Source organism: Perognathus longimembris, chromosome 13, assembly GCF_023159225.1.
Source record: "Perognathus longimembris pacificus isolate PPM17 chromosome 13, ASM2315922v1, whole genome shotgun sequence".
NCBI classification, from domain to species: domain Eukaryota; kingdom Metazoa; phylum Chordata; class Mammalia; order Rodentia; family Heteromyidae; genus Perognathus; species Perognathus longimembris.
In genome coordinates this window covers 61,748,309-61,773,684 of record NC_063173.1, presented here as the reverse complement: position 1 = coordinate 61,773,684, position 25,376 = coordinate 61,748,309, and the positions used below count along the sequence as shown (strand labels likewise).

The 25,376-nt window shown below is 54.8% G+C and overlaps 1 protein-coding gene and 1 long non-coding RNA gene across 2 annotated transcripts in view; both read left to right on the top strand.

Moving 5' to 3' along the window:
* Positions 1 to 7,496: 7,496 nt before the first annotated feature.
* Positions 7,497 to 8,978, top strand: LOC125362277. The gene is made up of 3 exons (XR_007213048.1): positions 7,497 to 7,554; positions 8,055 to 8,150; positions 8,966 to 8,978. It is a non-coding gene; the product is annotated as an uncharacterized LOC125362277 (long non-coding RNA).
* A 1,564-nt stretch (positions 8,979 to 10,542) lies between these two features.
* LOC125362260 overlaps positions 10,543 to 25,376 on the top strand; it is a 106,059-nt gene continuing 91,225 nt past the window's right edge. Inside the window, exon 1 of the mRNA XM_048361020.1 lies at positions 10,543 to 11,189. Within this exon, the coding sequence (XP_048216977.1) occupies positions 10,824 to 11,189 (366 nt within the window). The 5' untranslated portion in view covers positions 10,543 to 10,823. The remainder of the gene's footprint in view (positions 11,190 to 25,376) is intronic.

Below are 25,376 nucleotides of genomic sequence, written 5' to 3'. Positions count from 1 at the left end.
AGTGAGTTGGGGTGCCTCCCTATCGTGACAGTGCCATCTTCCCTCCCGAGGAAACTTTCTTGAACAGAGGGCAGAACTCGAGAGTGATGCATGAACTGGAGGTGTGACTCAATGGTAGAGCAAAAAGAGCCAAGCAAAGAGTCTTGAGCAAGCCCTGAGTCTATGAACCAGTATCAGCACATGAGGGAAGGGCTGGTTTTTGGTTTGGTTTGGTTTTGTTCCAGTCCTGGGCCTTGAACTCGGGGCCTGAGCACTGTCCCTGGCTTCTTTTTGCTCAAGGCTAGCACTCTGCCACTTGAACCACAGAGCTACTTCTGGCCTTTTCTATATATGTGGTGCTGGAGAATCGAACCTAGGGCTTCATGTATACGAGGCGAGCACTCTTGCCACTAGGCCATATGCCCAGCCCCAGCTCACTTAGATTTTTTTTTTTTTTGCCAGTCCTGGGCCTTGGACTCAGGGCCTGAGCACTGTCCCGGGATTCTTCCCGCTCAAGGCTAGCACTCTGCCACTTGAGTCACGGCACCACTTCTGGCCATTTTCTGTATATGTGGTGCTGGGGAATCGAACCCAGGGCTTCATGTATACGAGCCAAGTGCTCTTGCCACTAGGCTATACCTCCAACCCTCACTTAGATTTTAAAAATGAAAGTCAGCTGTAAGTTTTCTGAAGTTCCAGTGGCACGAGATGTTTTTGCTCATAGCACTGTACAAGCACATGATCAAGGCTAGAAAAACAGGCAACACCAAACAAAATACAAGAGAAAACTCAAGACACAAAATATTAGCCAACAGACAGAGTACAACAGAATCTCCACACTTAAACAAACACTGATTAATCAGAACAGAAACCGTAGAAAACAATTTTCATAAAGCTTGGTGGAAGAATGGGTGATGGGAATTGCATGAAGACCTACCATGTAACCAATATGGCTAAGTTCTGGAGAAAGAGAGAGAGACAGAGAGAGAGAGAGAGGAGAGAATGAACTGCACGGTGACAAGGACAGTCACCCCTCTAGATGAGACGTTGGGGGGCTCGTGCCCACCCCCATCCCGTGCCAGCCACACAGGCCTGGCAGGCACAAGGTGAAAGCTGACAGCGTTTGTTTAGGGAGGACAGACAGACAGAAGGACGAGCAAGGAGAGCCAGGTGAGCCGGAACACACCTGGCCGTTTACCATTGCGTTGGCAGAATGGTTCAAATAAAAACAGCATTTTGGTTTAGGGAATCCTCTAGAGGGAGTCTGGTGAGGACGTGCAGGGGAGAAGTCTGTGAGGATGGGGTGGGGGAGATCTGCAAGGACATGGAGGGGCAGAGTCCGCAGGGCTGTCGAGGGGAGGGGAAGCCAGCCAGTCCACCCTCAGTCTCTCAGGCTGAGAGTCAGATTCTCAATTCAGGCCTCGGTGGAAGGAGAAGAGACTGGCCAAAGGCAGAGAGGATCCCTCTGGCATGGCCACCCCGAAAGAGACACGGACTCCCCGAGGGGACTTGCAGGCAGGAGTCACTCACCAGACACCGACGGGACACTGGAGAGGCGTGGTGAACGTGCGGCCGGCAAGGGAAAGGTAAGACGCCCCACATGGGATTCCTTGGGCAGGTTGGGGTCCAGGAGGGTGACCGGGAGATGGATTGACCCTCAGAAAGAGAAGCAGAGGGGCCGGGCACCAGCGGCTCATGCCTGTCATCCTTGCTACTCAGGAGGCTGACATCTGAGGGCCACGGTTCAAAGCCAACCCGGGCAGGAAAGTCCATGAGACCCTTATCTGCAGTGAACCACCAGAAAACCCAGAAGAGGCTCTGGTGCTCAAAGTGGTAGAGCACCAGCCTTGAGCTGAAGAGCTCCGGGACAGCGGCCAGGCGCAGAGTTCGAGCCCCACGAACAGAGCGCTAGTCTCAAGAAAAAAGAAAAAGGAAAAACTCAGTGAAAGTGCCCAGGTCCTGAGTTCAAGCCCCATGACCAACCAAACAAAGAAAGAAAACGAAAAGAAAGAGACAGGAAGATCATGAGAGTCCAACCTGAGTTACATAGTAATATTCTATCTAAGAAAAACCACACAACCAAAAGTAGAATTATTATATGATTCAGGTTCCCCATTGCTGAGTGTATATATATATCTCCAATGGAGACGAAGTCCTCATACAAAGAGCGGTGCATACGCTCTTGTTATTGTGGAATTATTCACAATAGTTAAGACATAGAATCAGCTTTGGTATCTAACTATGTATGTTTGGACACATAAAATGTATATAATACAAGATATTATTCACCCATAAAGAAAAAAACATTCTCTCTCCCCCCCCCCTTGTCCTGGGGCTTGAACGTAGGGCCTGGGCACTGTCCCTGAGTTTTTCTGTTGAAGGCTAGTGCTCTGCTCTTTGAGCCACAGCTCCACTTCTGGCTTTTTCATGGTTAAGTGGAGATAAGAGTCTCACGAACTTTCTTGGCCAGGCTGGCTTTGAACCTTGACCCTCAGATCTCAGCCTTCCGAGTAGCTAGGATTACAGGAGACAGTTACTGGTGCCCAGCATGGTTTTCTTTTTGTTATTATGTGTTTTATTATTAATTGGGTGCCAAATATGAACCGGTGGGGGGAGCATCCATGTCCTCAGCCACGGGACCGTATTCCCAGCCTGAACTATCTTTGTAGGCATGTGTAATACATAGGTGTTTTTTGGTTTAAAAGCAATGGAATAAACTATTTAGTATACATATATTCTTTATTAAATGTTGAAAACCAGGCTTGTGGTTGGTAAATCTGTTACGCTGTTTTCAAACATACTTTTAGCTACCTACCCGTGGTTGAGTACCTAGGTGCTCAAATCCACTTGTGCTTTTACTTCATTTCACCTACTGGACATTCTCTAAAGTCCCTCATGTGTTGACATGAAGAGCATTGTCTGGAAGGCATGGTTAGCTAGTCTGTCAGCCTTACTAGGCTTGATATGTGTTTTGAGATCCTAATCCATTACAAAGAGCATCTGCTAATTTGCAATTTGTGTATGCATTTTACTGTTTTGCTTTTAATCTTGACAGCATTTGTTTGAAGTTTCTAGGGTTTTCATACCAAAATGCCCCATAACAGAAATGTAAAAAAATCATTTCCTGGCAGTCCTAGAGGATCGAAGTCCAGAAGAATGCTCGGGATGTCGACGAGATTGCTTCTGCCCAGCAGATGGCTGGCTGCTTACCTTCTCATGCAGGGCCTTCTCTGCGCCTCCTTGTCTGTCCACTCCTGCAGATAAGGACACTGATCTGGTTTGCTCATCAGGGTGATGGCTTCATTTTCACTTGACTACCTCCTTAAAGGCTCTCCCTACAATCCCAGATGGTGAGGATCAAGGAGGGCTTCCCCACTGGAGGGGAGACGGTGCAACATTGGGTGGAATTCGGCTTCAGATCCCCTTCTAGACACATGGAATGAAGAATTAAACCTGTCTGCAAAGGGAGATGTAGGTAAGTAGAACTAAGATAAAGCTTAATTCATTTTTCTTTGATGAAATGTGAAAGAAATCAGGTCAAGCTGCCTTGCACATATTATGGACATCAAATTTTCTTTTTTGCCTGTCTTGGGACTTGGGACTCAGGACCTGAGCTCTGTCCCTGGCTTCTTCTTCTTCTTTTTGTCCTCAAGGTTAGTTAGCACTCTACCTCTTGAGGTACAGCGCCACTTCTGGCTTTTACTGCTTATGTGGTTCTGAGGAATCAAACCCAGGGCTTCATGCATGCTAGGCAAGCACTCTGCCCCTAAGCCATATTTCCAGCCCTGGACATGAATTTTACGAGGTTGTAGGGAACCGTAATTCTGTGAGTCTTTGGTGTGAAGCATACAGCTTTTCTGACTGGCGGCAAGTACTACCAGAGCTGACAACAGAGGCGGGAACACAGGGGAGCGACTACTACCTGCTATGTGCAAAGAGCAAACAAAGAGAAATTGCTTTCACAGTGCCTGGGCACTGTCTCTCTGCTCATGTGGCTAACGCGAGGGCTCTACCACGTTAAGCAATGTTCAGAATGTGGCTTCTGGGTGCTTCATTGGAGCTGCACAGTGTCAAGAGCACCCTGCCGGGGCTGGCTTTGACACCCAGCCTTTGGAGTAGCTACAGTGACAGACATGAGCCACCGGTGCCTGGCTTCAAGCTGGCTTCCTGGAGGTCGTTCCAAGTCATGGGCCTTGTAGTTGTGCTGTCAGCAAGGAGGCCAGCATGACCCATGAGGGTGTTCCATGTCCTGAACGCACTGTGCATCATGCCTTTGCCTAGAAAAGTGGTCCTCACCACAGAGGTGACCATCAGGCACGGAGCCATCTCCACGCTGCGCGGGCAGCGCATGTGCAGTTGGCCAAGGTGACGGCTCAGCCTCACCCAGGACGCATCAGCCAGAACATTCTCTGCCTTGTCATGGCCTCAGGGCCTGGTGGACTGGGGATGGAAAGGAGCAGGGCGTCCTCCTGCTTTCCCTGAGCCTCACCTGCCCCTGGCCTGGGGCTAGACATGCCAGTGCCTCTGCGGGCCCCTGGTGAACAGAGCTATGGGAACTGGACACCTCACTGACCTCGGGGCAAGGACACACACGCTGCAGCCAGCGGGGATGGCAGCAACCTCAGGCCGCATTCCCGGAGTGTCAGTTTCCTTGGCTCGGTGTGGGCTCCTCCAGGGCCCCGATGGCCCATGAGCGTTTGTGGTGCTGAGGTAAAGCAGGGAGGACAGGATGTGCACAAGGCTGTCACTGGCAGGTGTCCTGGCCCATGAGTGAATGAAGGAGAGTAGGGATGGTCCCTGGTGTGGAGTGCAGGCCCTTCTGGGTGACTGCCACCCGTGTGCTGGAGTAGAAGGAGGACCTCTAGTCCTGAAGCCCCCCAGTCTTGAGTGTCAGTGTGACTCCAGGAGGGTTGTGTGTGAAGATGTGTACAGACTGTGCAAAGGCAGCTTGAGCACCTTTGGGTGCTGTTGGTGTGCGAGCTGTCTTGTGACTTGCTGCAGGTGAACGGCCATCTCCGCACACCAGGCCCTCCCTGTGCATGTGCAAGCAGGAGGCTACCCATCTGTTCCCACACTCCAGCTAGGGAGGAGGGGTGTCCCTAGGATCTCTCTCAGGGTCCCAACCTTATAGGACAAGAAAACATCAGGGAAGGCGAGAAAACCACAGCGGGAAGGGAGCAGAAGCAGTTGTGTGTAGGGAAGGAGGCCTGGATGGTTGGGAACAGGTTGGAGGAGGGCGGACAAGACAAGACTCAGGGCCTGGGGACGGCACTCACTGCCCATGCCGAGCCAGTCTCTCCCCAAAGCGGCACTGACAACCAGCCGCACACGGAGCAAGGGCTAGCCCCTGGGATCCCCGGACCCTGCAGGCTCCAGCCAGGCCTCGTCCTTCTGGTCTCCAAGAGGAGGTGGCTGTGGGCTCCACTGAGACAGAAGCTGGGCAGTGGCAGTGCCCTGTGGAACTGGAACTCCATTTTGTGTTGTTTTTCTGTCTGGAGGATGGGCCCTGGGTGATCTTGAACCCCCAGGTCTCCCAAACAACAGTGCACACTGTCTCAGATGAATCCTTGGCATTAGGGATGGGATTGGGACAGACAGGAAGGAGAGAGGAAGAAGAGAGACAGAGCCACCCCAAGTCCCAAGTTCTCTGGCCTGGAACTTGGTGGTCGTTCCCCCGTCCCACTCCTTAGCAGTCAGGTGTGGAGAGCAGACGTGGGGGAGGGGAGGTGCCCAGGGGCTTGGGCTCCAAGAGGCTCCCGTGAATGTGTCCTCTAGCTCAGTGGCCATGTGCAGAGCTGAACCACAGGGCTCAATTCTGGGAGTCGTGGGTGGACAAGGGCAGGTCTGTGTCACAAGGGCCTGGTCTCGGAGTCTCGGCCATTCCCATCTGCCTAGGATCCCCAAGAATGCCTGCAACGAATATCAAGCAGCATTTTCTAGATGGCACAGCAGAAGCCTTGGGCTTGGTCCAGTTGCATTTAGTTGTTGTTTTTTTTGGCAGTCCTAGGGCTTGAGCTCAGGCCTGAACACATTTCCTGAGCTCCTTTGTGCTCAAGGTTAGCACTCTGCCATTTGAGCTACGTGCTACTTCTGGCCTTTTCTGTATAAGCGGTGCTGAGGAATCGAACCCACGGCGTCAAGCACTCTTGCCACTTGGCCATTTTCAAGCACTCTTGGCCATATTCCCAACCCACACCTTTAGTTTTCCTTTTTGTAAAATCTAATTGTTAGATCAGCAAACTTACTTTCTTTTAAGCCATTCATGTGAAAGCAGCTTTTTTTGTTTTTTTTTGGTGCCAGTCCTGGGCCTTGAACTCAGGGCCTGAGCACTGTCCCTGGCTTCATTTTGCTCTAGGCTAGCACTCTACCTCTTGAGCCACAGTGCCATTTCTGGCTTTTTTCTATATATGTGGTGCTGAAACCAGGGCTTCATGTATTCGGGGCAAGCACTTTAGCACTAGGCCATATTCCCAACACCACGCATTTAGTTTTGTGTACCGGCTCTCCATGAAATTGTTCCCTGCCAAGGGAGAGGCTCAGTGACGTGGGCCATTTCCTATTCTTGGTGAGACGGGGACTTAGGAGCCCCAACATCTGATGATCTGGCAGGAAGTAGCTGGACTGAGATCCCCAGGGATCAGTGCCAAGTGGCCTTGGAGCCCCTTAGAAATACAATGTCACCTCCAGGGTCCCCTCTGGGTGGGGAGAGACAGTGTGCTTATGACCCCAAGGGATCGATCAAACTGAAGGTGGACACCACTGCCAGGGGTCTAGGTGGGGACAGTGAGCCAGGGCTGGGGTCCTCCTGGCCATTGGGGTTCCTGGGGGAGGCCCATCCAAGCATGAACAGGGAGGGCACTCTGCAGAGGTGAGGTCAGAAAGGCTCAACTGACGAGCTGGGGAGAGATGACCTCACAATGGCTCAGAGAACCTGGAGCTCTGGTCGTTCCGGGCACCCACAGTCCATACAAGCCACAGAGCGTATGCTTGTGTGGACAGTGACTACTGGAAAATGTTTTCTTGTTGTTGGCAAATTTGTCGAGACTCTGGCCTGAATGAAAGGCGGACAGGCGGCTTGGTGGCCGTCTGTCCACGCTGGCTGCGCCCGAGCCTCTGCCGCCGCCTCCGGAGGTGGTTCCGGAGGAGAGCACGGGTGACGTGGGCCAGTGAAGGGCAGGAAACTGTTGGGCCGACTCACATTCCTCATCTCCAGGCTCCTCCTAGGCTCTCCCTGCTGTGTGTGTGTGTGCGTGTGTGTGTGTGTGTTCCTTCTTTGGTGTGGGTCCATTCTCTCCAGGTGCCTGAGTCAAGTGAGTGGTGATGAGACTTCTGGTCATATTATGCACCGCACTTGACCTGTCCTTCCATGTTTTTCCTCTAGAATGAAGATGGCTTGGCCCCAGTTATGGAGGAGGCCTGCGGGTCAGAGGTCATCGAGGCAAGCACACCGGAGGAGCAAGTAGAGTGCTTGCTGCGTGCCCAGTTGATGCAGGACACCATCTTCATTTATGATTTCTTGGACACCTACAGGATGTTTCAGAACACCCACGAGGTCGTGGATCTACTCTTCAGCAGGTGAGTGCCAACTGGAATTGGATAGGGTTCCTCAGCTGCACTGGGAGCCTTGGGAATGCAGTGTGGCGGGTGGAGTGTGCCTAGAAACTCACTCTGTGGCAGTGGTCTTTGCCTGGGAGTTGAGCAGGGAAGTCCTTGGAGAGGCCTGGCCTGGCTGGCAGCTTCCAGGGTCCCGTGGGGGCTGTGGGCTCTTCCGTTTGACTCTGTTTGTTTGAGGCCTCCCACAAAGCAGTGACTCTCACCAGCAAGAAGGAAAGCGATGCACGCTGGGCGAAGGGTGTCAACCTAGATGTACACAGAGCAGGCATGTCTAGGCCAGAGGCAAGACACGTGGACTGGTCTTTTGATCAGGGCAGGAGCTGCTTGTCCTCTTGCAGGAACGAGATAGCAAGTAGCTCCAATGGAAGGGCCGGGATGCAGGCAATGAGGTAAAAGATGGGAGAAGAGCAGGATGTGCCAGCTGTCCTGGGCTGGCCAGTGATGCTTCAACCCCTCCGCAGGTTCTGGACTTTTGAAGCCCCCATGGGCTGCTCAGGAAGGACTGCTGCCCTTCCCCACTGCAGCCAGGAGATGATTCCTCGGGACCAGCGCTGCTAGTGAGTGGCTTTGATCCCCAGGGAGGTCCCATGTCTCCAGAGTGCAGACAAGTGTGTGTGTGTGTGTGTGTGTGTGTGTGTGTGTGTGTGTGTGTCTGTTTGAGGTTTGCCAGGGTGAGGCTTGGCCAACCTAGGGCCCCTCAGCTCTTGTACTTGTCATCAGAGACTTGGGTTGCAGGCTCCATCTGTGGGAGGAGGAAGACTCCAGGCGCTGGGTACTAGTATAGAATAGCAGTGGAGTCTGAGGCTCGGCACAGAGCCCTGTGAGAATCCATCCTCAGCACAGCCCATGTCATCCAGGCTTGCTCAGCTCTCCTTGAGGTCCAGCTTAGGTCGAGGGTCCTGTGTCCTTGGAAAGGTCCCCGGACACGCTGTGAGGAATCTGGATGACAGCTCAGGGCTACCCGGAGATAATCAGCAAGGAGAAGGGGTGGAGTCTGTAGCCAGCCCATGTGGCTTGCTGAGGAAGGAGGCAGAGGAGTTTCCAAGGAGGTGTGCCAGACCCCTGTGTGTGCCAGGAAAGACATCAAGCCTTCTTGGAGTACAGTGTGTAGAGGCCCAGGGCAGAGAGCAAGAAGGCGGTGCCACTTGCAGAAGAGGCCAGAGCTTTTCCCAGCTGTGGGTCTTGCAGCGCTCCTTGGAGCTTGTCTGCCGGCCTGGCCTGGGATGGCTTGGCACTGGTGGCACAGCTCAAAGGTGCTCGAATTGGCAAATCCTGGTGTCTGCCAGGACTTTAAGCCACGTAGGTGGGTGAAGAAGACCATGGGAGCTGCTGGCCTTTCTTGAGACTCTGTTTGCCACCCATGTGCCTCCAGTGCCATCTCGGGCTCATAAACACCTGGCTGGACCGCCGCCCGCAGGACTTCTTGGAAGCTGCCCAGCATCCGTGCCTCCAACGCCTCCGGGCTCAACTGCGGCTCCATATGTGTGGCTCCGAGCTGGAGCGCCATGTCTCCCATCTCCTGGCGCAGTTGGGGATCCAGGAATCCATCCCGGGCGAGGCTACGGGTGCGGGGCCTGCGTCAGAGCCGTGGGCTGGGCAGGGCGGATGGTGCAGGGCACCCCGGGAGCAGGCTCCCAAAGGATCCCTGGGCCAGGAACAAGACAAGCATGGGCCCAGGCAGCTTCTGCTCTAGGATATGGGGAAGAGGCCATGCAGGGAAACCCAGGGGGAGGGTGTTGTGGGATTCCTCAAAGCCTGGGCGCAGAGCAGTCATGAAGAAGATCCTGTCTCCTCCTACAGCTCCGGCAGCAGCCGCACTGGTGGCTGTGACCCCGACTCGCGAGCTGGCTTCCGCTCCCAGCCTGAAGGGGGCTCCCAGCCCGCTGGGTGGAACACCGACGGCTGCCCGAGCGCAGGCCCCTTCAGCCTTGAATCCGGCTGGCAGGCCTCTGGGAGCCCAAGCTGCGTGTGTGGATGAAGAGCCACGGGCCACGCCGGCTCTGCTGCCTAGGCCTGAAGGGGCACAAGCAGCCCGCGGGGGAGCGTCATCATCCCCCACTTTGGCTTCAGAGCTTAGTGGCCAGGGACCAGCGGCGGCCGGTGCTGAGCTGGAGCCCTCCTGCTCCGGGGCTCCGGGGTTGAGTGGAGGAGAAGCAGCAGTGCGCTCTGGGGAGATGCAGCCCTGCTTCAGCGTGTCACCTGTGCTCGGGGCCCAGCCTGCCCCAGAAGCCATCGCTGAGGCAGAGCCAGCGTCCATCTTGGCTCCCCTTCTAAGCGCTAGATCTTCATTCTTCACTCCTGAGCTGGAGCTGCTCATGTACTTAGCGCTGCTGCGCTTTGACCTGGGAGCTCCGGCTGCGCTGCTCTGTGGACTCAGAGTACTGGCTCTGCTGCGCTGTGCCATGTGGGTTGTAGGCTCTTGTTTCCCATCAGAGCAAGCATTCCCCATACCTCAGGGCCCCGGTGCTGATGGAGCTCCAGCATGGAGTGCTGCCGACAGGGAGCCGTGTGCCAACGGGGTTCCCGTGCTCCCTTGCTGCCAGCCGGCCTCCAGTGCTGAGCTGGCAGTGGACCTGATCCTGACCCTGGCGCTGCTTCTCTCCAGAGCACCCGATCGCGTGCTCTCGGCTTTGGGAGTACGCCTGCTGCTGTTCCATGCGTTCAGATCATTCAATTCTTGTGCCCAATCAGAGTCACCTACCAGCTTGGCTCTGCTGCACAGTGCTCAGGGAGCATTGGGAAGTAGCGTTGACGATGAGGCCAGTTTGCCCTCGTCTCCTCCTCTCAGTCTTCAAGACCCAGACTGCAGTGCAGACCTGGAGGTGCTTCTCTCCTTAAGTGTGTTGTTCTACCTTTTTGGAGCACCAGCTGTGGCGCTCTTTGTGGTTGGATTTCCGGCCATGGTTCTTGTCGTGGTCAGAGCTATAGCCTGTCACGCAGGTTTGGAGCCATCGGCCACCTGGGCTCAGGTGCGCAGTAGAGATGAAGCTCCATCCTCCAGGCCTGCCGTGAAGCCACGATCTAGCTCTGCTCCAGGATTCAGTGTCGGAGACGCAGCTCCCAGGGCAGAGCTGGACATCTTTCTGCCCGTGGCTGCAGTGCTGGCTCTGGTCCAGACACCCATTCTGGCTTTGTGTGTGGGAGGAGCACTCGCTATTGTGCTCCTCCTTGTAAGAGCCCCAATTTCCCAGACTCCATCTGGGAGTGCTCAGCTGGGGCCACATTCCAGCATGGTTTCGGGGCTCAGGCGTGAGGACACAGCAGCCTCCGGGGCCAAGAGGGAAGGCCCGAGAAGCTCGACGCCGGTGTCGGGCCTGCTTTGCACCGCAGCGGGCAATGCCTGTGCTCCAGGGCTCGCTCAGGACAGCGCAGCTGCCTGGAGCCCTCAGCACGAGTCCCATAACTGCCTGGCCACGGTGAAGGAGCAGGCTCCCTGCGCTTCTGGCCATTCGGACCGGGATTGGGCAGCAGTTCCTGCCCAAGAAGCTTGCCACCATCTTTTGCTGGGCAGAGAGATTGTGCGCAGCCGGAAGGAGCCTCCTGCCCTGACTGCAGTTCCCCAGCTGATGTCGGAGCAGCTCCCCAGGATGGATGTGGTGAGGGGCTGGGCAGGGGCTGCATGTGGGGGGTTGGGTTTCCTGTGCCCTCTGCTGCCCAGGACCACGCTTCCTACCCCTGGAGCCCAAGGATTGTTGCCCCAGCCCCAGCTCCGGCACACCTGGCCCCTGTCTGTCTAGGACCATTTGGTTAAGTGCGATCCCTAAAGAGACGAGGCCTGCTCCCCTGCCATGAAATGTGTGCAACGAAGCGGTGGAGCAGAAAGAGTGGCAGGCAGGATAGAGCTCAGCCTAAAGTACCAGGAGCCGGTGGTCTCCACACTCCGTCGGGAGGCCCCTGATGTGTCACTGATGGGAGCCAAGGCCAGGGACGGGAAAGGGCACCAGTTCTTGTGGTAGGACCTATGCCGGTGTCCTTAACACACACGTGCTGGCAGGGCCTGGGCGAAAGAAGGTTTTTCTGGAGTCAGGAAGGCAAGTGGGAGGACTGAGCGCACTTGGGGAAACACCACTGTCTCCTTCCTACCTTAGTTCCCTTGGAGTCTCTTGGGGGTGGTGTGCTGGGCGGTCAGCACAGCAGATCCAGAGAATCCCAGAGCCTGGAGTGTCCTCCTTCCTGCTCTGAGCTCCATAGCCATGTGTCTGTGGTGTAATGTGTGTGTGTGTGTGTGTGTGTGTGTGTGTGTGTGTGTTCCTTCTTTGGTGTGGTTTCCATTCTCTCCAGGTGCCCTCATGCTGTGGGAGGCCCTGTGCGGATGCAGGCTGCCTGAGACGTCTGCTCGGATTGGGGTGGGGGGAGCCCGGGCATCTGACCATCACCCTGCCATCCCTACAGGCGATGAGCAAGGGCCTCGTGCCCTATTGGAGAATCTTCCCGAATGACTCTCTCCTGATTCACGTGGACGACGACAACGTGCAGGATGTGAGTAGCCAGGACCTAGCTGGGCGCCTGGCGCCGGCGTCCTGAGCTCTGGCTCTGCTGCTGGCCTCAAGGCCGTGCTCTGAGCTGAGTGCAATGGCCCTGGGAGCAGGTGCCACCCCAGGCGCCTGACCCCTGTGCTGTGGGCGCACAGCCCAGCTGGGACTTCAAGTCCCATAAGGGAGGATCTGGGGCCCCTCCTGGAAGCAGATTTCCTAAGACAAACAACGTGTGGCCCAAGCCAGGCCGTTTCCCCTGAAGCCCCAATGTCCCTCCTAGCTCCGAAGGGTCAGTCCTCACACTGCCTGCACCTGACCGCACGCTGCGTCCCCAGCCCTGCCCTCTGCAAGCTGCTCCTCTTTCTGTGCACGCACGTGGGAGCCCGTGGCTAGAGGAGCCCCAGCTCAGAGGGCCTAAGGGCAGATGGGCCCCATTCTAACTGCAATGCCCTCTGCCTTCTAGGAGAGAAGCAAAGGGAAGCCATTGATCAAGGTGAGTGGGAGCTGCCCACCCAGGACAGGGCCGGTGGGGGCCAGCAGGGTGGTGCAGTCAGGCCCACCCCTCTGCTCTTTCCTCCTGGGGGCGATGGGAGGAGGGAGAAGCGCTACCCCCGGCAGGGTGGGGTGTGAGGTGGCCCCCAGCAGATTCCCTGCTGGCAGGATGGAGTGAGAGGGCGTGGCTGTGAGCTCCCCAGCAGCCTCGGGAGGCTCCGTGGAGGTTGGGTGGCAGAGCAGGCAGAGGAGCTGGGTCCCTCCCAAGACAGCATAGCCCAACCCTGGCCAGCCCAGCCCTGTCACTGCCCTGTGCTGTCCATGGCCAGGAAAGTGAGATCCTCGAGCAGATGGCAGAGCTGCAACGCCGTTGCCGCTTTCACAATATTCCAGTGGAGCACCATTTTACTGAGGGGTTCAGGGCCTGGAGCGGCCTCAGCAAGGATGCCAGGTAGGTGGCCACTCTGTGGGGCAGGGAGAGGGGCCGTGCTGGGGAGGGGGTCCAGAGGGACTGAGGTGTGCACTTGGGTGAGGGTGATGCGACAGACACTCTGGAGGGCCTAATGGCAGATGGGCCAAGAAGCGCCGACGGCCAATTCGGGCAGGGAGCTGTACACAGCACTTGGTCTCCTCACCGGCACGTTTGTCTTAGCCACGCGCTGTCCTGTGCTCCGCAGCCCTGCAGGCCGACTGGCTGTCAAAGCACGAAGGGCTCACGTGTTGGCAAGGCTGGGAAGAAGGAAGCGGATGGGCCCTGGCAGGCAGGGGCCAGGGCAGATGGGGGGCTGGGCCACCCGCTGGCCCCACTAGCTGGGGCTGACTTGGCCCAGGTGACCGCAGCCCTGTCGCTCTCTGGGCCTCACTGTCTTCCACAGCCACGTCTCTGGGATCCATCCCTGAGAAGGGGGCACACTTAGGAAGGCAGTGATTGCCAAGAGTTGGACTGGAGCCGCGTGCTAGCAGGGCGCTGGGGAGTGGGAGCTTGGACTGTGCTTGGGGCTTGCACTCCAAGAACCTCTCTATGCCACCATTCACACCACACTGCCTTCCCTTGCAGTGGCGGCTCCCGGCCAATCCAAAAGACCTTTCTCCAGAGGACCAAGAAGAAGCACAGAGTCCGCTTCAGCCGTCCTCCCAAGTAGAGAAAGGGCCAAAACCTTTAACATCATCTCCCCTTGGTCTGGCTGGACCGGGGCTAATGACCACACCCCTACACAGTGGCCCCGGCCACACCTCCCCTGCATTCACCTCCAATCCTGAAACCCTCTGAATCCTCCTTCCCCAATCCTGTATTAAGTGAAATGTGGCAGCCTTGCCTACTAGAATGTTACAAAAAAAAAAAAAAAAAAAAAACCACAAAATACCAGAAAAAAACAAAAAAAGTGAAAAAACCCCACAAAATAATGGACAAAACCAAAAAACCAAAAAAAAAAAAAAAAAAAAACAAAAACGGAAAAAAGAAAAAAAAACCACAAAATACCAGAAAAAAACAAAAAAAAAGTGAAAAAACCCCACAAAATAATGGACAAAACCAAAAAAACAAAAAAAGAAAAAAAGAAAAAAAAAACCACAAAATACCAGAAAAAAACAAAAAAAGTGAAAAAAACCCACAAAATAATGGACAAAAACAAAAAACCAAAAAAAATCAAAAAAAGAAAAAAAGAAAAAAAAAACACAAAATACCAGAAAAAAACAAAAAAAAGTGAAAAAACCCCACAAAATAATGGACAAAACCAAAAAACAAAACAAAAAAAAAACAAAAAAAGAAAAAAAGAAAAAAAAAACACAAAATACCAGAAAAAAAAACAAAAAAAAAGAAAAAACCCCACAAAATAATGGAAAAAATCCAAAAAAAAAAAAAACAAAAAAAGGAAAAAAAGTTAAAAAATACAAAATACCAGAAAAAAAAACACGAAAATCCCCACAAAGTAACGGAAAAAACCAAGAAAACCAAAAAAAAGAAAAAAAAAACAAAAATGAGAAAATAAAAAAATTCTCCCAACTCTGCGCCGCCCCCTGTGGGGCCGGCAGGAGGCAGCTCTTTCGGGAGCTATGCCAGGGCGGCCTGGACAAGGAAATTGTTCCTGCTCTAAAGCCTGAACGCTGGGCCTTGGGGCCCTTTGGGACCAGTGCTGCATTGTGTCGCTATGTGTCATCCTCGGAAGTAAAGTGACACTCCTCCCACTTCAAGAGCACAAAAGAAGAACTGCATGAGCCTATCCCCTCTCTCTTCTGGACTCTCACAGGAGACACCCAGTGGAATTGGAACATGGTTTACATCCCTATTGCAAAGGAACTTCCACATCAGGAGAACCTGGGTCTATTTTAGAAACTGTGAACCAGCCTCATCACCCAAATGTGTGTGTTCCTAGAAATAATGTTCCCGGCCCCTTATTCCGGTGACGACAGAGCACCTGTGTACCGTGGTTTGTTTTGATGATCCCATGGCCATCTATCAGTGGACAATATCCTGTGAGCCCATGGGAGCATCCAAGTACCGCTGGTTCCTAACGCCTGCTGTTCGTGCATCGGTCCCGAATACGTGGACTACGGAAGGAAGACCTTCAAGTGTACGGACTTAATGTTTTAAAGAAGAAAATCGTAAATAGAAAGCATCTTAGTTAGAAAGAAATTTGTAGGTATGAGAGTTCCTCAGAGAATCGAACCATGGCATCAGAGTGCCAACAGGTTATGAAGATGTCAAGATTCTGCATGGCATTCCCTTTAAGGTATGGTCTATCCAGGGATGCCTTCAGTTACAAGGTTATAGCTGCTCTTGTTCTTAATTCCCCACTGGTAACATAGCTTTACCTTTGGACACTTGGACAACTTTGCTCATAATTGCAACAGGTAACACAAAGAATTCCTAAAAGATCTGAGTTAGTAACGTAAAGCCTGATGATCTATTCTTTGGTATGCAAAAGCTTTCTGTCTTCTAAATTCTAGCATTAAACTGATACCATGAGCAATGATTTCTGCTCTGCTACTGAATGTCATTCTTCATTGTTCCCTGGTAGTGTTTATGTACTCTGTAAGTATAGTACATATTCAAATATATTACTGTAACAGCAGGGGGAGGGCACGACGGGGAGAACTTGACGGGAGGCTGGCCTGCCCTCCCCCCAGGCCTCTCCCTGCTTGGATGGGCTGGCGAGGGTGTCCTCCCCCAAATCCGTGTCCTGGTGTGAAAAGAAGCAATCTCTCCAGTCAGACATGAACACCTGCAGCTGGCAACCATCACCGGTGTAACCCCATCTTCCCCGGTGTAACCCCAACTTCCCAGGCTCTGTGTGGAGGCTGTACATAACCATCTGCCCGTCTGCGCGTGCGCGTGTGGCCTGCCAGCCACGACCTGTAACATCTGTTCACAGAGGTCAAGAGTAGCTGTTAACAACCTAGCACTCCATGTGTTGACAAGCCCGAGTCCCGCAAAACAGGACAGGGGCAGCGTCAGGCTGGGCGAGGATCAAAGCCAGCAGAACACCCCGCCCAGTGCCCGCCTAGCGGGGAGAGCGCAGCCACCTCTGCACAGAAGTGAACCGCCCGCCCCAGATCTCCTAGATTCACCTGTGACATCGCAGGGCCTTGCGCTCCCCACACGGTGACAGCCAGGCAGGACAGATTCGGGGACACGAGGCACGCGACAGCACAGCCAGGAGTTCACAAACTCAGCCCAGAGCAAATACAGGAGACAGGTCTCCACCCAGCCACTTCCCTGAGATGAAGGCACCAAAGCCAATGGAGGGGACAATGACGCCGGTGGCCGGTGACAGGCTGGGATCCACGTGGAGTTTGCCGCATGTGGCTGCCCAGTCTTCCCAACACCAGTTGGTGAAGAGGCCATCTTCCTTCCAGCGTGTGTCTCTGGCTCCTTTGTCGAGTAGCAGATGGCTCCAAGTGTGTGGTTTGATTTCTGGGTCTTCAATTCTGTCCCATGGACCTTCAGTTCTGTGTCTGTGGTTTTGTAGTTGAGTTTGGAATGTGGTATTGTCATACAGCCTACAGTGCTTTTATTCTTTTTTTTTTTTCCTAGAGTTGCTTTGGCTAGTCTAGGGATTTTGTTGGGTCATATCAATTTGTGGCTTGTTTTCTCTACTCAGTAAAGAACGCCACTGGATTTTTATGGGTATTGCATCGAGTGTCTATCATTTTGGCAGTATGGCTATTTTCACAATATCCAGTCTAACTATCCATGCACATGAAAGGTCTTTGCGTTTTCTTTAGATTTTTACACTTTTCACTAAGTGGATCTTTTACATCTTTGGTTCGGTTTGTTCCTAGATTCTTTTGAGGCTATTACAAGTGGGGTTGTTTTTATGATTTCTCTTTCTGCTTGTATATTGTTGGCATACGGAAAGGCTACTGAATTTTTTTAAGGCTGCTGGGTTTTGTGGGTTAATTTTGTATCCTGCTACTTTGCCAAAATGATTGATTAGTTCTAAGAGCTTGGGAATGGAGGGTTTTGGTCCTTCAAGTACAAGATCATGTCATCTGCAAATAGGGATAGTATAATTTCTCCTTTGGCGATGTGGATCTCCTTCCTGTCCATTTCTTGCCTTATTGCTCTGACTAGCCGTGGATTGAGAAACAGTGTATTTGGCAGCATAGGAGCGCTGTCTTCTTGGTCTTCGCCTTGGACTCCACAGGCCTCCTGAGTTGAGTGTGGGCTTCTCCACCCTGGAAGGCTGGCGGCTGGGCGGGATTTGGGGTTTCCTGTGGGGCCCCAGTGGCGGGGATCTCGGTGGTAATGAGGCCCCTCTGCGCCTGGATAATGGTCACGACACCCCACACTGGTGAGCCGACACGGAGCGAAACCAACGTCAGCCTCACGGTCTCAAAACTGTACCAGGGTCACGTGACTGCGCTGTGGGGGCCGGCCTGCCCAACACAGGGGACATCGAATCATTTGAAAAGAGAGAGACAGACAGACGGACGAGCCCCGCGTGCCGCCAGGAGGATGGCAGCGTGGGGAGCAGAGGTGGGCACTGGCACAGCGCAGGCAGGGCCTCTTCGGTGCTGGCATGGGAAGCCGCGGCCTGGCATGGGCTGGGAGCCTGCGCTCTACCTGAGCTCCATCCCAGGCCCACGGACGCGACTTGAGAATGGAGTCACGAGTCTGTCAGCAGCACTGAATGCACTCCATGAGATCATTACTCAGTTTATATGATCAGTATGAGCATAGTAAAATCCTGATCTTTGTTACATTGTTTTTCCAGTCCTGGGGCTTGAACTCAGGGCCTGAGCACTGTCCCTGAGCTTCTTTTGCTCAAGGCTCACTTCTTTGCCCACTTGGGGCTTTTTCTATATATGTGGTGCTGAGGAACCCAGGGCTTCGTGTATACGAGGTAGTTGTTAGGCGCCGCCATCTTAGCCACACGAGGCCCCAAGACTGAGATACAGGCGGGGCCAGCGAGTTAACTTCCAGGTGTGCCCCACAGACCAGGCCCAGAGTTCGAGCCCCAGCAACAGCAAAAGAAAGAGAAACAAGGGGTTGCAGTGAGCCTGACGCTCTCCCCTCCTGGGTCTAGACGAGATGGAAGGGTTGCCGAAAGGAGACCTCCACGGCGGTTCAGACACGAGAGACTTTATTAGAAAACCAAACCCGGCCTGGAAGTGAGGGAAGGGGCGGTCCCGGTGGACCAGGAAGTGACCTCAGAGCCGGGAACCGCCCACTGCCCCAGGGGCGTCAGTGACCTGAGTGACAGGTGCTGGGCAGGGATTTCTGGGGAGGACCCCGGACGGGGAAGGGGTCTATGTGTGCTTTCCTATGCACAGAAAGGGATGCGGCCATGTTTCCCAGGTGGACCTAACACTAGGGATTAGGCACCCACCAAAAAGGAAACACTAAGAAAAATACTTGTATACTTTACAGTATTGTTCAAATGAACTGAATATCAGGAAGGGGAACATGTTTGAGGGAGGGCAACAGGGAGCACAGGAATGGAGGGGGGCACGTGCAGCCATTGCCTTCGATGTACGCTAAAAGTCCAACTGCATAACACAGGGAGGGACTGGAGGGACGACACATGTCGCTGGCCGCCGGTGGCTCGCACCTGTCATCCTCGCCACTCAGGAAGCTGACATCTGAGCACCACAGTTCAAAGCCAGCTCAGGCAGGAAAGTCTGGGAGACTCGTATCTCCAATTAACCAACAGCAAAACGGACGTAGAGCTGTGGCTCAAAGTGGTAGCCTGCTAGCCGTGAGCAGAAAGGCTCAGGAACAGCGCCCAGGCCCTGGGTTCAGGGCCCATGGCAAACAAAATGTCTCATGCCAGGCTGACTTTGAACCAGGAGCCTCAGCTCTCAGCCTCCCAGTGGCTGAGGCACTGGCCCCGCCTCTGCAGAGCTGCTTTCGCTGAGAATCCTGCCGAGCCGCCGTTTCCAGGAGGAAGGCAGAGTCCCGTTCTCAGGGGTGCGGCTCCGTCGCAGGCTTTAGGGATCCCAGGTGTCCTCCTCGGAGCTCCTCATGTCAGGAAATCACAAGCAATGGGAGCCAGGCCCCCAAGAGCCTTGTTCTGCGGCCCACGTGGGGTGCGGCGTCTGGGGTGCCCATCTCTGGGGTGGAAACGCTCTGGGGTTTTTTCTTACACTGTGTCTTATCAGGACACTCTTCAAAAGCCCTGTGACCCTCACCTCCGTTTCCACTCAGTGGGCTAAACCCCCAAACTGCCCGTCTTCTTTCACCATCCACTCCACAGCTCTAATAAGGCACCATAAACTTGGGGTGCAGGCTTGAGGGCCTGGGCGGACCCTCACACACTTCCCAGACCCCGGCCACAACACTGTCCCCAGGCTCCAGCATTCAGCACCCCAAAGACCTCCAGACGCCCCTGGAAGGACGCACCCAATGGCAGCTGATACTTACCGGGAAGCCAGCTCCAGCACCCCTTCTGCAATCAGAAAGAAACCACATGGAGTGGAGTGAGACTCAGCACCGCGCCCTCTCTGAGGAAGAGGAGGGCCTGGAACTCACGGCAACAGAGGCAGGAGAGTGTGACTGGTATACACTACAACCCCCTGCACTTGCAGAGCTTGGTGTCCCATGGCCACCCTCTGGGGAGCACAGGAGCCTCCCCCAGACCCCCTCTTCCCAACGGGGCCCCTGTGCGCTGCTCACGGGCCCTGTGTCCGCCGCCGCGCCCTGCCAGGCGGTGGCGGAGCCAGGGCTGCCGATGGAGGCACCGGAGTTACACGGGGAGGAGGCGGTGAGAACGTGAAAACGCGGCCCGTTTCTGCCCCCCAAGGAGCCCCGTGTGCTCTGCACCCACGGACCGAGCTCCCCCTCACTCTTGCGAGGGCAGCAGCCGTCTAGAGTGACGCAGTGCTCGAGCCCGAGTCGTTTCATAATCAGGTAACAAACAGCACAGGTGAGGACGCAGATGGTGGTGAGCAGCGCTATCCAGGAGAAGCAGCACCCCCAAATCGGTCCTCCTGGAAAGAAGCAGAATGGCGTCAAGGCTATATGGAGCACGCACTGGTGGCGCATGCCTTGAAAACACTAAGGGACGGTGCCCTGGCCCTGAGTTCAAGCCCCTGTCCTGGCACACACACACACACACACACACACACACACACACACACACACAGTTGGGCATGGCTGTCGCGATCAGAGTGGCATGTCACAGGCTGTCCTTGCTCCCTGTCACCGCCTTCAAGGCAGAGGTCGTGGGACCCTCCGCAGGGCCGCACCGGGGCGGGAGGCTGTGCTGCAGTGTCCCGGCTCTGCCGTCTACTCCCGGGCCAGCCAGAGGAAGCCGGGTCCTTCCTGGGCAGAGCCCAGCCCGGCCGCCAGGACCCAAGGCGAGGCCGGAGCAGGGCGAGTCCCACCCAGGGGGCCTGGCTCCTCACCTGGCGAAATCACAGCGCGAGCACAGGAAGGAGACTCATGGGACCCGGCAGGGCCACCAGTGACAGGGCCGGAGGAAGAAACCGCCCCCAACACTGCCACTGAGCAGCCGGCGGTGACCTCAGAGAGCGCTAGCTCGTTATTCTAACAGATCGTGTGTGTGTGTGTGTGTGTGTGTGTGTGCGTGTGCACGCACACGCAAGCATTGGGACTTGAAATCAGGGCCTCCTGCCTGGCTTTTCTCACTTGCAGCATTGTTGCTGGTTCAATGGACACAAGAGTCTCCCAGGTTTGTCTGCCTGTGCTGGCTGCAAACCATGCTCAGTTCTCAGCCTCCTGAGTGGCTGGGATGACAGCTGTGAGCCTCTGGTGTCTAACTAAATTTAAGGGCTGGGATGTAGCTCAGTGGCAACGCGCTTGCCTAGCAAGTGCAGCGTCCTGGGTTCGATCCCAGTACCAAAAAAAGAAAACACAAAAAAATACAGTTAAAACTTTTTACAAATTTGTGTTTGGTAGAAGCGGATTTGAAATGAGAGATGGCCAGACAATTTTGCAGCAAAAGACTTGAACCCCTTAGACTTGAGACCTGCCGTGCAAGTAGAATCCGGGCTGGGAATGTGACTTAGTGGTAGAGAGCTTGCCTCGCATGAAGCCCTGGGTTCGATTCCTCAGCACCACACAGGAAAAGCCAGAGTGGTGCTCGACTCAAGTGGTAGAGTGCCAGCCTTGAGCACAAAGAAGCTCAGGGACAGAGCCCCAGGTTCAAGGCCCAGGACTGGCAGGAAAAAAGGTGGAATCAGTCTGCCAGACCCAGGAAGTGCCGCCCCCCAGCGCCCAGAGCAGGAACTGCAGCCGAGCTCGTCCCACCCGTGAAAGCCCCAGCGCTTGTTCACAGAGCGCCAGCTCCAGGAAGTCCATCCGCTGCCCACGCCCAGCTACCGCCCGTGTGTAGCAAGCTCTGGGGACACGTGACCCAGCGCACTCCCGCCCTCCGTGTCACCGCTCACCCGGGGTGAGGACGCAGACACCTGGCGGTGGAGGGGGCGGCGCGCACTCCGAGTCGTGGGTGGCGTGGCGGGGTCGCTGAGCGCCATGAGGGCAACTGGAAGGAGAGCTGGGCGTTATTCCTCCCCTCCCCACCCGGCCCCGCCACCCCCACGGCAGGGATCGGGGCCTCGCCCAGGCCGGTGTCTACACAGACAAACATGAGGAACAGACAGACAGACAGACACAGACGGATACACAGGTAGACACACAGAGGGAGACGCAGATGAAGACAGAAAAGAGGGATGGAAGGAAGCAAGCACGCTACCCCCAAAGCCATGCCACCTGACGCCTCAGAATCTCACCTCCTTTGGAAATAGTGTGGGCTTTATGCTTTTGTGTTTATTGTTTTATTTCCATTTTTCTCCTGATTTTATTTTGGAAACTTCTAGTGCTGGTTTCTTTTTGTCCAGTTTTGGGGCTTGGACTCAGGGCCTGGGCACTGTCCCTGGCTTCTTTGTGCCCAAGGCCAACACTCTGCCTCTTGAGCCACAGCGCCACTTTGGCTTGTTCTGTGGAATTGAACCCAGGGCTTCATGCGTGCTAGGCAAGCACCCTACCACTCTACCACGAAGCCACATTCCCAGCCCCAGGAAGGGCATCTTCTAAGCTCCCCTTTCAGGATCCTAAGAAAATGGAGTTTCTTTACACTTCCTACACTGCCCACTTGTAACATCCCTCACCTTGGGTGTGTAAGCCTGACCCCCAACTCTAATTGGTGTTCAGAGTCTTTGGGGGTTGCCCCTCTGCAACCCACGGGTGTGTATAAAGTCCCCTCCACTTCCCAAAGCCTGGTCTTGGAGGTTGTTTCGGTGTGTCCCTCTTGCAGCGTGGTCACACTGATGGCCGAGTCTGCAGAAGTTAGCATGGCGGTGAACTCGCAGGATCTGCTGTGGCCCGTGGCCCCCACACTAGGGGGTCGAGTCTGCAGTGCCCCCTGCAGGCCACAGCGAGACGTGCGCGTTAGTGTGGAATAAATGCATGAGCACCCATTGCAGGCAGATTGGCAGGAGAAGACATCCAGGCAATGCGTTGGGTATCCTATCTACGGGGCAGCGGCTCCCCACTTCAGCGCCATTGTGCACATGGGGAAACCAAGGCTAGAGCCAAGCACAGAGGAAGGGCAGGACCCCCTGTCCTCCACCCCCGGCCCTGGGCTGGCACCTGCGACACTGGAGACAGCTCTCTGGACAGTGTCCTTCCTGGGGGCAGTAGTGGCTGCCGCGTTTGCACTGGCACTGCGGGTCGGCCGTCGGGTTGCACGCAGCCACTGTCTCCTGGTCTGTGACAGAGAGAAGCTGACGCCGGTGCCCAGGACGGGGCGCTGCCTCAGGCTCCGCAGGGTCCCCCCCAGGAACAGTAGGCAAACAGAAACGCGGAGACCCTCTGGCAGTGTGTGGGTGCCCTTGCGGGGAGATGCACGCCCTCACCCTGTGGGTTCCCTGAGCGCAAGTCCAGACTCCAGCAGACAAACGAGTCAGTTTCCCTTGACTAAAAGTCAGTCAGCCCGAGCGTCTGAGCTTAGACCTTGGGCAAGTCGTGGGGTGTCTCTGAAGGACAATTTGGAAAATTTGGTAGGACTACCTCGGGCGTCCCCAAGGCAAATGGATCGCAGTCATTAGGAGAGGGTGTCCCCAAAGTCCCAATTAAAAGGTGTCAAGGGGTCAAGCAAGACAGAGAGAGAGACTCCTGAAGTCTCTGGGGACGCCACAGACAGGAAGGGGCCTCCCAGAGTCTCCGGGTCCGGCTTGGGGCACCTCCGCCATGGACCCGGCTGGTTACCTTGTCCTGAAGGCTTTTGGGTGGTGGTGGAGTCACCCAATGGCGAAGAGCCTCCTGCCTGGAGATCAAGAGTCTGGGGACAGGGTGAGGGAGAGAGATGGGGGGAGGGGAGGCCTTTTCTGGGTTCCCCTCCAGCCCCGCGGGGCGGCCGTCCACGAGGCATGCGCCGCTTAGGGAGGCCAAGGCCACGAGGTCATTTCCGGGGGCTCGATCGTGCACAGGCCCGGACTCTTTATTGCCCGGGAGGGCCACAGACCTTCTGGCAGGTTTGGAGGTCGTGGGAGGGACTGGATTTGGGGGTGGGCTTCTATAGGGCTCAACAAGGAAGCAGAAAATAAACTTTCAAAACATCTCTGGGGGCCCAGGGCCATGGCCTTGGCCAGGCCCACGGTGGAATGCTCTCCCTGGGGGGAGGGCTGTGGTCCCCTGGGGACCGAGGGTGGATCCTGGGCCAGGCCCAGAGTAGAATCCCGGCCTGCGGAGCGGCACGAGATCCAGCCTGCTGCTGTGGGCCTGGGGTCCTGCTTGACCCGGGAGGACAAGGCAGGGATCCGCCCTTCCTGGGGCACGTAGAGGCAGCAGCAGTCGTGGTGCCAAGTCGCGAGGAGACCACCAAGAAGGCCACCGAGACTCAGACGTCCCGAAATGCAAATGCAAGGCTTTATTCAGGCGAGCTGCAACCCGGGCCTCGTCCTACCCGCCCACACGGCGGAGGTGAGGAGGGAGCCCCGAGCTGCGATTGCACAGGGCTTATAAAGGCAAAAAGCAAAGCTACAGCCATCCGGTGTTCAAGCAAGCAAGATTAGGACACGGGTACAAATCTGATGGGCTCAGGGCTCGAGGCATTCTGGGGGCGGTTAGAGTTAAGCATTCCCAGGCGGTTAGAGTTCTTGACCGGCTGGGCCCTAATAAGCTTGCCCTGGGTTTGCTCATAGGTCAAACAGACAAAACGGGGGCTGCCTGAAAATGGGGTTTATTTTAACTCTTCATTCCCCCCTTCACAGTGAGCAGCTCTTCACCTTTCATGTCTCCTCTGGCTCCTTGCCCGTTTTATGATCTTGCCTTCTGTCTTTCCCAAAGCCCTTAGTGAACTGCGGCTACCGTGTACCTCCTCCTCCAAACGGCCTGTTCTTCCCTGAGGACACGCATGTTCACCTACATTGCAAAAATAGGGTGAGCGCTTTCTGGCAACTACACTTTTTAAAGCGGGGAGATACTATTCACCTCTAGTTTCCCTCAATTATCCAAATAATATAATTTAGAGCTTTTTTTCTTTTGGTGGTTAACTGGAGAAAAGAGTTTCACAGACTTTCCTGCCTGGCTGGCTTTAAACTATCATCCTCCGATCCCAGCCTCCTGAGCAGTTAGGGCTACAGGCATGAGCCACCAGTGCCTGACAAGAGCTCTTTTTTGAAACCCCAGAAACCAGCCAGGGAGCTACAGTGTACCCACGTGTGTGTGTGTGTGTGTGTGTGTGTGTGTGTGTGTGTGTGTGTGTTGGTATTGGGCTTTGAAAACTCAGGGCCTGTGTGCTATCCCTAGCTCTTTTGCTCAAGGCTGGTGCCCAACCATTGAAGCCACAGCTCTAGGGCTCACTTTTCGCTGGCTAATGGCAGAAAAGACTCTCACAAAGTGTCCTGCGCCTGCTGAGGCACTAAGATTACAGGTATGAGCCGCTGGCACCTGGCAGGGTTGCACCATTTTTCTTCTCTTTTCTTGGTCAGGGTAATGAACTACGTAAGTGTGTGGTGCCTTTCAGTGTCTAGTCAGGGGGCCACACAATCTCCTGTTGTGCCAGGGTTGAGGATGAGTTTGGCCACCAGCTGCAGGTGGTTTGATAGAAGTCTCCATTTTTGCTTCCATGATCAAGTAAACAGATACTGTGAGGCTGTGTAAATAAATATGTTGTGTACAAATGGCCTTTGACCCCATGACTTAGCATTCAATGATGCTTACTCCAGTCTCCTTCTTGGTCTTGATTGGTTTTGAAATTTCAGCCTTCCACCAGCATTACTAACTTTTTAAATATTAGGAAGTACTTTCCAGTGTGTGTGCATCTGTGTGTATTTGTACTAGGACTTGAACGCCTGTCCATTAGCGTCTTCGCTCAAGGCTGTCACTCTTACCACTTGAGCCACATCTCT